General features: G+C 40.1%; 1 protein-coding gene across 5 annotated transcripts in view; it reads left to right on the top strand.

Moving 5' to 3' along the window:
- prkcz (protein kinase C, zeta) overlaps positions 1-13,542 on the top strand; it is a 91,037-nt gene that overhangs the window by 20,569 nt on the left and 56,926 nt on the right. Inside the window, exon 2 of one of the 5 annotated variants that reach the window (XM_055048464.1) lies at positions 11,220-11,458. The exons of 3 other annotated variants lie outside the window; for them this stretch is intronic. In XM_055048464.1, the coding sequence (XP_054904439.1) occupies positions 11,422-11,458 (37 nt within the window). In that variant the 5' untranslated portion in view covers positions 11,220-11,421. Of the gene's footprint in view, positions 1-11,121; positions 11,459-13,542 lie in introns of those variants that run through there. One more of the 5 variants, XM_055048463.1, reaches the window with a different exon arrangement.

Genomic DNA, 13,542 nt, shown 5'->3' with positions numbered 1-13,542 from the left:
CTGAACATGTGGATGGATTCTAAGCTCTCCGATGAAAATAAAAATAGAAAGGAATTATGGCCATTCGAGTTCAGAAAACTGGATTTCTGAAAGGTTCTCCCCAAGTTTTCTCTCCAAACCTGCAGAGCAACTTGGGGATGTAAAGAAAGGCTGTTTGTTTACATTACTTTGCAATAACCCCTCAGCATCGTCTGTAAACTGATGATGCAACTTATGGCCCTTTGGTTGAATTTGAATCTTCAGGATCTGTTCACTTTACAAAGTTGTTAATAATATAAATTCTGGAACATTTACATTTTTCTATGAACATTTTATCACTATTACAGTTTTTATGAGTGAAATTCACTCAAGGTTTTATCTCTGTGTCTGTAAGTTCAAAGCAAGTTAATAAACTTTATACATGATCATGTACTCTTTCAGTCACTGAAATTATCTGCGAAACCAGTAACTGTTATTCCTTGAACGTTTGTAGACAAAAGAAAAAAGTAGGTTACATGGATATGATTGTCTCACGAGTAGATGTAAAACATGCCGTTGGCGGCAATAAAGTTCTTGTATTTTCTCTAGAGTTAAAATAGCTGTATAAAAAAATAACACGTCACAAAGTGGGGGCTTGTGGTCACCTGAACATGATTTTTGTGCTTGCGCTCAAATGTTTGTCTTTTGGCTAAATTGCATTTGTTTGCCTTGTCCTTTGTTTACATTTTTGAGCAGAAACTGTTTGAGCAGTGTCTTGTCCCTCCTCAACTGAGTCATAACAAAAACAAAATATAAAAATCAAGATGAACAATAAACAGTTGGGCAGGAGACGTTGCCTGTATAGAGATTTTGCTGACTTTGTTGTCCTCTGACATTTTGACCAGGATTTCTTTGAAAGAGAGGTTTTAATCTCAGTAGGTGATTTTATTCTGGTAAAATAAAGAACAAATTAAATAATGAATCTGTCCACCAGCAGCAGCAGAGTCCTTTTAGGGTTTAAAACATCTGTCCCACATCACTCCCCTCTGCCTGTATAAGAAGCTTCTCATTAGGAGGATGCCTTGCCACATGGCTGCTGTCATCTGCAGTTATTACTAATGAGAGCATTTGGACATTGAGCCCGGCTCCATGCCCATACCAGTCAGCACACCTCCACTTCTGGTCATCTCTGGCTCCAGAAATAGCAGCAGTTTTGTAATGGGTCAGGTCTCCCTGCTGCACTGCAGCACATCCACATGTTGTCTCTGCTGCTAGCAGAGCGGAGCAGCTGATGCCCTTACAGCATCCGTCTGGATGTGGAGCTGATCGCTGTGGAACAGATGGTTGGAGTTGCAGTCAACATTTGGTAAATCACCCGAGTACTACCTGTGGAAGATCCAACTTGTAGACGGAGTAAATGATGAAAAGCCTGAACTCTACCTCCCGTGGTTGTTTTGTTCATCTGCTCTTAGGAGGGTTCATTTCAGCTTTAGAGTCTCTGCCAGCGCCGTAGCTTTGAAACGCTCAATCACGCCTTGTCAGAGGAGTGTTAACTGTGGCACAGCAGTGCCCCATTGTTCTGCCTTTAACACACTGAAGTTTCTATAGTGAGCAGAATGATGCATTGTGACTGACAGGCATGCTCTCCTGAGACAGTTCTGGGTTTGTGTTGACAAATCTGTCTTTGATGGACACTTCCATCAAACAAAGCTGCTGAATATTTATACATTTACAACTTTCTCATGTTATTGTTGGACATTGAAACACATTTGTGTATTAGAATGAAATATGTCGTTAAATACTGTGTTCAGATTTTCTTTTCTGGATTGTGGTTCTTTCTGTGAAGGGTTGCTGTCTTATTTGGCTGTTGAAAAGGTCACAGATAGAGTTGAGAATGGCAGGATTGGATGCTTTCTTAAGAGGATAGCAGTGACCAAGACCAGAACCAGAACCGGAATCAGAACCAGAGCCATCCTCTATCAACCCTTGAGCGATGTTGTGTCAACTTCCTGAAGGTGGATGGTCAGAAAGAGAAGGACTTTCTTAATGAACCAGTGGCCCAATCTCAATATGTTAAATCACAAAATCATCATTGATATATTCAGCATTTCTATAACAACAGAAGGTAACATAGTTACTTGTTTATGCTACAAAATGATTCTGTGTGATTCACATTCTCCCTTTAAGGCCATTGTGGTGCAGTGGTCAGAGCGGCGCCCCGCAAAACTCCACATGTCCTTCCTGAGTTCGGCTTCCATCCTCGGTTTACCTGGGACTGCAAGTTGTTTCTCTACCTTTGGCACATTTAGCAGCATATACTTCAAATTGATTGACATCGCTATTTTGACTGGGAGGAGTTTGATCTTTAAAACAGATTATCTGGCTTATGTTATACTGTCATGACACGGTGACAGTTTTAAAAATATATTTTTTAAATAAAAGTTGTGTTCTTCAGCTGTAATGTTTTAAGTTAATAATTGTTTTTATAATAATTTATGCTTTTGTTTATATTGGCATGACAAAAAGAGATTTTCTCCTCTGATGCATAGTGTGTTGTTCACTTTCTTTGAACTTGAGATGGACATTTAACAAAATATACTTTATTTATTTCTAGAACCTTTTCTGGGGTGACAGCACCTTGTTTGATGTGCTTTAGTACCAATTCAAGAGTACTAAAGCACATCAAACAAGCCCTCCTACCTTAAATACATCATTAGCAGTCAGGTTTGTGGTTCCAGGTCAGATGATGGGATATGATGTACTATTTGAATAAATTTTACCTTATTTATCACTTTTAGGTGATCTGTAAAAAGCCTGACCTCAGCTCTTTAGCAGCTTCCAGTAGCCGGTGGTGTTGGAGCTTAGGTGTAGTTATAATCAGGTTCTGATGCTCAGCTCTGCCTCCCCAGCTGCCAGCCTGGCCCACTCTGCCTCTAACACATTGTCACTTCTCAGTGACGTCCAGCCTCTTCATCTGTGGCTGCAGGGATTTCTCAGTTAGTGTGCAGACTAGCATGATGCTACACCACTCACACTGCAGTATGAAGAAAAAAAAAGGATGCAGGCAGAGTGAGAGGTGTGTGAAGCAGGAACGTCAGGAGTGTAAAGTGCTGACTGCCATCTGTGATGAATATGAGTCACAGATGTGATGTGAGGAATCCAGAGGTAATGTTAGCTTGCTAATGATGCGGCCGGGCCCGACACTGGGCCCACTTTCATAGCAGTCTCCAGGGATTTTATCCATTCTGGGGAGAGTTTCTTCAGTCTGACCAGGTTCTGTTCTGTTGCTTTTCTCCAGTGCAGGCATGCAAGCAGCGCTGCAGCTAAAAATAATCAGACACACTTTTAGGTGTCATGAGGATGATATTTTTATTTGCACAGCTGCTTCCACCAGCCAGAGGAAAACCTGAAATGGGAGTGTGATCCATTCAGGTCGGATCATTTCTAAAAGAACTTAGCATTAATGGATTTCTCTTTTTTTCTGTGCCATGGTTAGATCAAAATGCAGCAGTGTTACAGTACCAGGCTTCTCATAAAGCTTTTCCAGGGCTGAATTAGAGCTGCTTCGATAAAACAGCCTCCCACCTGGTCAGCTACTTCATCATAAAAGCCTCGTCCTGTGAATAATTTTTCTGCTCATCTGCTTTAGTACAAGTTTTTGTGGAGGATTGGGAAGCAGGAAACACAACTGATAAAATGACTCAGTAACTTAGTTTAGTAATGCTGTTTTGAACAACTTGCTTCCCAATCTCAACCAGCAGATTGTTTCACCTCAAGGTCACAAACTGCACATCATTTTATCGAACAAAGCAACACAGACTTGTGCACAACTGTGGTTTTCGTTCAACTGCAGCCCTTTTCTTGCCACTAAGTCATGGACCCTTTAACTAATTCAGCTTCACAATTATTGATGCATCTACTTTATTGCATAAAATCCTCCATAACACATAGAGGTTTGTGCTTGGAATATGAAATGGAGAAAGAAGTGCCTTTGATTTCTTTTGAGATTTGTTCATTGAACAAAATATTTTCATACATAAGCAGCCAAAACAGAAATATTTACTAGAATCAACCACAAACCTAAAAGCATGTCAATTTCCAAAACATGCTCACTTTAAAAACAAATAACTCTGTTTTTAGAGAAAATCTAAAAACAGTGATATAAAGAAAATTCCTTTGTAAAGAAATAAACCATGTAATTCTCTAGAGAACTATAGCAGACAGCTTAGGTCAATATTTGTGAACAGTCTCAAGTTTTTGAGTTTAATCTCTAATTGTTCTTAAAAGACTTGACAAATTTTAACTGAAATCTCTGCTGTGGCTTATTGCAGTGAAATTCCTTATTGAAAGGCAAACAGAACCGGAGAATGAAGCTCCTGTCTCTGTGCCTCTCAGTGCTCACGTTACATTCAGTCATTTATTCCGTTTTTATGAGTTAACTTGAGCCGCTTTTAATAAAGCTGGAAGCAGAGCTTACTGTACTCCTACTCTTATAAATGATGTCATTTAGTTTAGCTTAGCCTTTGGGAATTCAACATTCCAGTGAATGTCTGAAAAATCCTGCTCTCCCGGAATCCAAACATCAGCACTGAAACAGTTGTAGGAAACTGTTTTGTTTCTCGGGTCACATAGACACAAAGGCTTGGGTGAAGACAGATTTCTCTCTGCCCTTGAATTTGTCATCTTATTTTTGCTAATCAGATAAAGTTGAACATTAAAGAAGCCACTCAGCCCCCACATCCCTCTGCTAGAGATCGTCTTCAGTTCTCTTTGTTGCTGATTCCTCACTGACCACTGGAGAAGCTGCTGGGTGGATTTCTCACTCCATGTTCCCTGGAAGATGGAGGTACAGTGTAGGCCAATCACCCATTGTTATCCAGAGAAAACATTGACTTCATTCCATTTTTGGTTTTTCTGACACACTGTTTGCTACGCAGCTTTAGTTTGACATTTTTATGTTCCTTATTCCAGTTGCCAACAATGTCAGATTCACTTCAGGAGCAGAAAAAACCTGCTGCTGATTTGACTCGGATTGGCAGCTGACATTGGGGCGTGATCACCGGAGGAAATTCGGACTGATCTCGGATCAGACTGGGATCCTCATCCAGGTGTTTTCATCTCTAATGGAGTTAGAGTAGCTTCTCTTCTATTTAGCAGCACACCTGCAAACATAGTGGCATGATCATGACATCATCAGCCTTAGTCGATGAAAATGCAGATATGACTTTGCCGCTCATTCGACTGAATTGGCCTGATAGCAACAGAAAACTTTCTAGAAACAGCCGATTCATGCAAACTAAAACTGTAATACATTATCCAGAAGTTACAATATGATATAATATTATACAATATCAATAAATATCAGAGGTTAGTACCATCCTGGACTCAGATTCTTCCATTTGACTGCTGACAACTATTGGAAAAGCTTTTGTCACCCAACCTGTGTTATTGATAATAGAGACTGACTGGAAATGAAAACGTTGTTTGGAACAATGATCCTGTATCTGGATCAGATTTTCAGCAACACAGACAGCAGACACAATTAAAAGCCTGAAAACACAGTTGAAATGGAAAGATGCTACCACCACACTCATCCACACATTGACACATAAATGATCCAGACGGTTGTAGGTCATTGAAACACAGGTCACTACTACAGTCTGGAGTCCATAAGTCATTCCACACCTTTTTATTCTTGTTCTCTAATACCACATGAACTTCATAAAAAATGAACTGCCTGACTAAAAACGTCTCTGTCACTTGTGAAGTTGCCTGATGACTGCTGATGGCTAATCTCATCTCCTTCCAAGCCCAGCTGCTCTGACTCTGAATACTTTTGCACACCACACTTTAAAGTTTTTAATTTGTAAAAAATATTTTGAATCATTTGTAATTTTTCCTCCTCTCCACAATTGCATACCACTGTGTGTTGGTCTTTCACGCTGATTTTCAATGAAATATTTTTGCAATGTGTCAAAACATGAAAAAGTTCAAGGGGTGTGAACTTTTGTCAGCCACTGTATCTCCTCTCTGGAGATGAAGAGAACAGTGGTTTGACCAACAAATGATTGAAACTATGTCTATCCTGGGCTTCTTTGACTAATCCCTCTGGTATAAATCCTTGGGAAAGAAAAGATTAGAGATATGATGACCGGTTCATTTTTCTAAGTGCTGCTGTTCTGCTCGACTGACTGGTTTTATGGATTGTAGTTCATTTCTATCATCAACTCCCCCCATCCCCCACCAGGTCTAATCGAAAAGAGGTCTCTGGATCAGACGTTTGCAAGCGCACCGTGTGTGATGGTTCAACAAAAATGGGGCTGGAGAAATTTCCTCATCCCAACAGTGGTTCGAAGTGTGTTTTTACCCGTCTTTTACGAATCTAGTTCCAATCGCAAACTTTAGACTCAATTTCTGAGGAATAAGTTTTTTACAGAAAGTCAGCTCCTCATTCAAAATTTGACCATAATCGTAACCAGTTATTGATTGATGTGTTAAAAGCTGATTGCAGATATTTGAGCAAAATTAAAAAAAAGTATTTTCTCAGCCTCTATTTATAATTTAAAGCAATTTAAAGCTTAACCTGTGACTGCCTCCTGCTCTTTTTGACTGCAGTGATTTCAAATAAGACAGTTTGGGGCAAAGTCAATTGGATTTTATTTTACAACTTCCCCCCTCCCCAAAAATAAAAAATTCATTGTTTGATTATAGTCTGGCCATTGCCTTCCTGTGCAAGTTGCAGTAATCACTGTGACCAAAGATAAACACATGGATGAGTTTCTCTAAATCCTACTGAGACATTAGTGCTTTAATCATGGAAACACTCTTCAGGTGATAGAGGGCCGACTTTGAAACTTTTTATGTGGCTCTTTATCCATGCATTGCTTTCTTCTAAACATCTGTCCGGTGCACAGATGGGGGGCCATTGCATATAAGCTATTCAGTGGGCTTCAGAGTGACAGAGTTAAGGGCTTTTAAAGCCTTAGTAACTGCATTTCTCTTTGAGCTCTTTGAGCTCTGCCTCTTTTCTGCCTCTGCTGCTTCATTCTGTTTTCCAGGATTTGGAGCTGCTGCTATGTCCTGCTGCTGAACCTACAGTGAATGGCGCTAGCCCGCAGCACGTCTGTTCAGAAGGCTAATCCACAAACGACGTGCTCTCTTGCATAATGCACCCACTGGGCCGCCACTTCAGCTGGCACAAACAAGCCGTACAACAATAGTGTCACTGCAGCCGGAGACCATAGTGGAGCAGAAAGAGAGCTCTGCTTCTCCGCTGCTTAAGTTCCTCCGAACTGAACTGGCCTCATTTCAGACGCCTCCCCTGTGGCATTCCCTCTTTATTTAACTGCCCCCTCTTTCAGATATTACTCCTCCCTTCATCAGTGCCCTTTCTTTTCAATAACAGTCTGTTCTCTCCTTGCTGTCACAGCTTTTTTGAACTCCTGTTCTTGTGTTGGTCTGCGTTTCTCTGCTCACTGAACCTCACGCCCGACCGGGTCACCTTGCTGTTCTCAGTTGGTAATCTGAAGTGAAAGCTTTTTAAACATGCCCGCCTTCTTTTAAAGTATGGCTACAGAAACAGTGGAGCACAGCGACTTGTCAAGGTCACAAACATCAAAAATTAGAAGGAAGACCTTTAATCATTTGCAGTTTTACAAACTTTGTTCTGTATGTTACTGTTACTGTTCTGGTGGACTGATAATTCAACTTCCTCCCAGATAGGAGAGCATAGATCTGGGTCAGGAAATCATATTTTATTTCAGTTGAAAAAATCCCCAAGAAAAATGCTGCGAGCGTTTCTTTTGAGTGGCATCATCTAACAGTAGACAAGTCAAAGTCAAACTTTTATGTGGGCTAAAAACCATCCAAAACTGAGGTTCTCTACTCTTAATAAGTAATCCAGAATAGAAAAATAATACACACTATTACACACTATTGTACGAGTACAGTCATTTCTGGACTGGAGAGAAAAAGAGTGAGAAACTCCTGGTGGGTTAAATTCTCTTACGATTACATCCTGCGTAGAAAATCTTAATTCTAAAGATGGTGGCTTATAATCCTGATTTCAACCTCCAGACATGAAATACAGCAGCCAGGGTCTTAATCTGTGTGCTCTGTTACCAAGGTAGCATTGTTCAGAGTTGATGATCTGTATTACAGTGATGTTCAAAGTGTCATGACAGGGGTGGTGCAAGAACTTCCTGATTTATTTATTCTGCTATTTTTTTTTTTACAAGTGGATCTAATGTATTCTTGGATCATGTTTCCTTTCTGCTGCTGTTAGCCAAATCAGACTTGTATGTGAACACTTTACGTTCATATAGATCTGGTCTTAAGCAGGTTCTGAAATCATTTTGGTGTTTGATTGAAATTAACTCCATGTGTTCTAGAGCCATCTTTTCTGACATTGTTGTGGTGAAATGTTGGTCCGCTGTTGTTTTCAAGGTTTCTTGAAATCATTTAGATTTACTAAGTCTCCAGAGGACACTGTTCCAGAAGTTTTGTTGCTTTCAGATGTGACTTTGCTTCTTAGAGAGGAAAGGTTTTCTGCAGGCAACTCTTTCCTACAAGTTTACAGGCTTAGTCTTTTTCTGACTGTCCTGTCCTGAAATTTTAACATTGACATGCTACTGAGGCCTGTAAAGCCCAAAATTGAGCATGTGCACTGCTATAGTCTTTTCTTCTTGGCATTGAACTAGCACACTCCTCTCCATAGCAAAAAAAGACTGATATTTATGAAGGGGCTCATATTTGCTCATGATTATTTGCTTTGACAAGCAGCATCTGTCTGGCTGCTACTTTCCTGTTTCCATCTTTTGAAACAAGAGGGGGAAGTTAGTTTATCACACACTTTTCTTCTTACTCTTTATATTCTTTACATCATAACATTGTGGAAACCTTTAATACTCGAGTTTAGATGCAGGAGCTGCACCAGTCAAGATTTTTCCAGCCAGTATCAATTTCTTTTATCCTTTAGCTCTGACCTGCCATGTCCACTTTGGAATAGTTATAGTTTTTCTCATTTGGTTAATATTAGTTTTATTTCAGCAAGTAAATATAACAATGTATCTGTAGCTGAAGACAAGAGTGGAGCTTAAATGTTGAACTTACTTTGATACAAAGGATTTTTCAATTGCCTTTTCGTAAGAGTTAATTTTCATCCAGCTGATTCCCTGTAAAGGTCAACTTGTATCTTTTTCACTCAGTGTAAGCTTGCAGAGAGAAGCTGCAGAGCTTTAAGATTGACTGAAAAAGGTTGACCTTATTTTTGGGTGACTTACTAGTTAATCTAAAAAAAATTATTATTGCATAAAAATAAATTTCTTGCCAGCCAACTCAGAAAATCATTACATATGTATTAATGTATTCCAGGCCTTTCTTTCTTGCACATTTTATGAATATAAAAACCTATTATCTGTGGCACAAAGAATACTTTGAAAAATGTCTAATGGAAACTCATGGTCTCGCGCCCCAATCTGCTAATGAAATAAACGCAGGTGCAAAGCTTTCCTGAGCCTTTGAATGGCCTCTAACTCTGGGTCAGTAGGACACAATCATGAAGAAGAGTGCTGACTGGACAGACATCATCGATATCCTTAACAAGAAGTGGAAGCCACAACAGGTCGTTTCTTGAGAAGCTGCTTGGTCTGTTCAAGGATATTAACAGAAACGTGAGTGGGAGGAGAAAGTGTGGCAGGAACAGGGGCGACAGTAACAGGGAGAACTTGGTCTTTAGAGGATTATCAGGCAAAATTCTTTCTGGAAAGGCACTGATGAACACTTTTATTTATACCTGAAACTTACCGGAAGTATCCTGCACTGTAAGCAACCATTCTCAAGTGCTGATAGAGATAGACCATGTTGGTAACTCAGACCAGGAGGACTTCAGATCGTGTTTCAATATTTGGAAACACGATCTGAATGGCTTCCTTCACTTCCTCCTTCCTCCTCAATTCTAAAACAGAGCATCGCTCACAGCTTCTCCTTCCGTTCGCTATTTGGTCCGGTGGAAATGCTACCGTAGAAATCCCCGTCACTGGGAGAAAGCCCAGACTGAGCTTTGAAGAGAGATGAGAATTGAAAGGAATAGTGCAGGAAGGTAATCCATGTGAACCCTACCAGTAACAAGGTAAAAAAAAAAAAAAGCAATGTACTCACTTTCTTAAAAATTTCTCAACTTTCACCTTCAAAACACTTAAGGAAAGTCAGTAGGTTTCAAGAACACTAGTATTCTCATGACAGTTGAGGAATGATTGTGTAAGTATCTTTAAAATTATGTTATGTGTGTTTTAATGCTTATTTTAGCCAACGTTTTGATTCATGTTAAACTTGGGTTAGGCAGCTGGAAATAGCTGCCTAACCCAGGTTGCTGCCGGCAAATTCAGATAACGGAGAAATGTCTTGAAGGTTGTGCTGATAAAAGTGCCTCCAGTCTTCCCTCGTCACTGTTTAAGAATTCAGAAAATGTTTGAACAAACTCACTGCTGTTGCAACACTAGCCGGCAAGAGAAGACCAAAGCCTGTCCAAGTCTGAATTTGGCTGGGAGAAGGAGAGTCTACTGTGAGCCTGTCTTTGTGTTTGTGGTTGAATTTATGGCTTTTGTCAGCTGACGTTTTTTTTTTTGTTTACCGTGCTTATCACACATTATAGATTCAGCTTGGTCTAAAATAAAATACACAAACACGATTGATGTTAGAGAGTTGTGACTCTGCAGTTTGGACTTGTTTATTCTTAGAGCTTTTTCAGATGGGCATGTAGGAAGTCTGGAAGTTATGTTACCATAGATAGATGTTTCCTCATCAGTCCTGAGCAGCTGCATGATGTGACGAAGCTCGTTGTCATTATTGTTTCTGAGATCATTTTATTGTCCCAAGATGACCAAGACGGGCTTAATGACCAACATAGAAAACCACACATTCAAAGAAATGCATCCCATTGTTATTATTCTATTTCCTCCCTCTCCAGCCATACCAATACCCTATGTAGATTTCATCTAGTTTCTACAAGTAAGAAAGGTTTATATTTGGGTTAAAAGGTGATGCTGCTGCTGCTGCAGATATCACAACCAATTTTGCCATCTTGTGGGCATAAAGCTGAAACTGCAACACTATTGCACACTGCTCTAAAAAGGCTCAGTCGTGTGGTTTGGTTTTCCCTTCTGCCAGGAGCTTCAGCTGCCCGACAAGATTAGGACTAGAACAGGTCAGTGGTGGAGCTGGAGGAGCTGTCTGATGTGTGTAACATGGCATGTTTATGGCAGGAAGCTGAAGATGAGCACTTCTCAGGAGATTACAGACCAATAAAAAGGGAGAGGAGGAGGGAGAAAAGGGAGCAGAACGGAAAGACAAGCAGCTCTGTGAGACTGATACAGAGATGTGGAAGAGGTGAGGATGACAGTTCCTGAACTGGAAGTCAGCCGGTTATCCAAAGGATGAAGGACTGATTCGTTTCCAGCTGGAGGGATGCTGCTCATGCTGCTCTACTATTTTCAAATCAAAGGTAGGAGAACATGGAGGATTCAGGAGGACTTCAGTATATTTATTTTATTAAAACAAAGGTTCTCTGGGACCAGTCCAATTTCTCATCAGAGTCTCTTTAAGAGGAAGAAGCAGTTTGGTCTGTTAACTGTGATACTGTAGCTGAACGTAGATCTGCTCCAGGTTTTCTTTGCTTGCTGATTGAATCTCTGTTGGCCACACAGAACATGACTAAGCTGTACTTACAGGTGTAGTTATCTTATTAATTTATTAATTTATGTTTTAGCCATAGGAAAATCTTCAGTTGTTAGAGGATGGCTTTTCTGCAGGAACAGCAGAAAAGCGAAACACAGAAAGCTGTGATGCTATTGTCCGGCCCAGCACCTTCAGTAGAGTTCCTCTCAAAACTAAAAGATCAAACGTTGAGCAGCGGAAGGAAAAAGGAGTGTTTATGATCAGATTTTTTTAGCAGGAATTCGCTGATCTTGACTTTTTTTTTTCTCAGAGCCTTGAATCATGAATCTTGTGAACATCTGCTCACATTTAAAACCTTCTGTAGCTCACAGTGTCAGTCAGCCTCTTAAGGCCTCACAGCTCCCTGCGTTGGCGCTCTTCTGAAGCCGTGAACAAGAACTCTGTTCTTTGAGCTTCTGTAGAACTGACAGGAAGAGATTTCACAGGAGTAGTGTTGTTGTCAGCTGCATGCCTCAGCTGATGTGTAGCTTCAGTGATGGCCAGCAGCCTGATGAATAAAACCCAGCTGTTATTACTTTGCGTCTATGTACCAGCAATGTACCTCTTATTTTATATCCAGCATTCAGCTGCATCAGACATGGCTGTTATACCTTATCAGCTTTTGTTTTAAATGCAGATGTTTTAGTCGTTAATTGCAAATCTAGCTTTTATGAACATTTGACTTGCTGATGCACTTTTTAGCTCCTAGAGGAACCAACGCTGTAGTGGGAGGAGCCGAAAGGTCAACAGCACCATTATTAAACACTTTCTTATATATTGTGCACCTCTTGAGTTTTCACTGATCAAAAAAGACTGAGGTTTGAGTTTTCTCCTGACCAATCACCAGTCAACAAATTATTTCTATTCAATGGCTGGTTGACCTGCCTGCCTTTCTCAGTGCATCCCCGGATTTATAACAGTGTTACTTTAATAAGACTAATGAGCAGAGTTTCACTAGCATTAACTAGTAACTACATGACTCGTTCTTACTACCAGAAGCATTATAAAAACCTAAGGCTATGCTCAGCATCGTGCTTGTCCCGTACCCACTAGTTGTTTTGTTCCTGATTTTTGTGTTCACCTCGTTGGCTGTAAATTTCATTTTGATCATAATTTTCCATTAAATCTTCACCATCTGCTCGATGCTTCACCCTCTCTGTATTCATCCACCACAACAATAATCGAACATGACAGCTGTTAAAGTTAACTATTAGAAGTGCTGTTGATACAAGCAGCACTGAATGTTTTTGCATTACATAGCAAGTAGTTCCAAAAGAAAATAAACAAATTACATTTTTATTGCTGATGATGTAGACAATGCATGTATTCCTCACGGCTGAGTTATGCAGGCTGACAAGTACTATTGTTTTGCTTTGGTTCATTGTTAGTCAGGAGTTAGAAATCTGCACTATACTTGGCAGAAAAGACATGTTTGTGTTGTGATTTATTAGTGTAATGAAGTCTCTTCAACTCAACTGATCCCATTCAAGTGCACCCGGCACTTGCCTTTGCTCTAAAGCAAGTGAATCAAAGTCAAATTGGATAGCATGATGTATCATATCAACTTGTGTTTTTTTTTTACTTGCATATCTGAAATCACTCATAGTGTATAGCCAGTGTCTGTGTCCAGATATTAGATATTAGATTTTCCTGTAGAGAGGGGTTGGGGTGCAGATCAGTTCATGAACTAAATGAGGTTTTCACAGTTTCTTGAGCAGAATAAATTAAACTGTTTAAAATAGATTGAGCTGAGTGACTGTGGAGGTCAGTCACTGCTTTAAGTCTCTGATGTTGAGCTTCAACATTTTCTCATACTGCATCGGCTCATACTGGCATCATCGGCCACTTTGATGCGCCACATGCTGGTCTTGT

This window comes from Poeciliopsis prolifica, unplaced genomic scaffold (genome assembly GCF_027474105.1).
Source record: "Poeciliopsis prolifica strain line A6 unplaced genomic scaffold, Auburn_PproV2 SCAFFOLD027, whole genome shotgun sequence".
NCBI classification, from domain to species: domain Eukaryota; kingdom Metazoa; phylum Chordata; class Actinopteri; order Cyprinodontiformes; family Poeciliidae; genus Poeciliopsis; species Poeciliopsis prolifica.
This window is presented reverse-complemented; position numbering and strand designations above follow the sequence as displayed.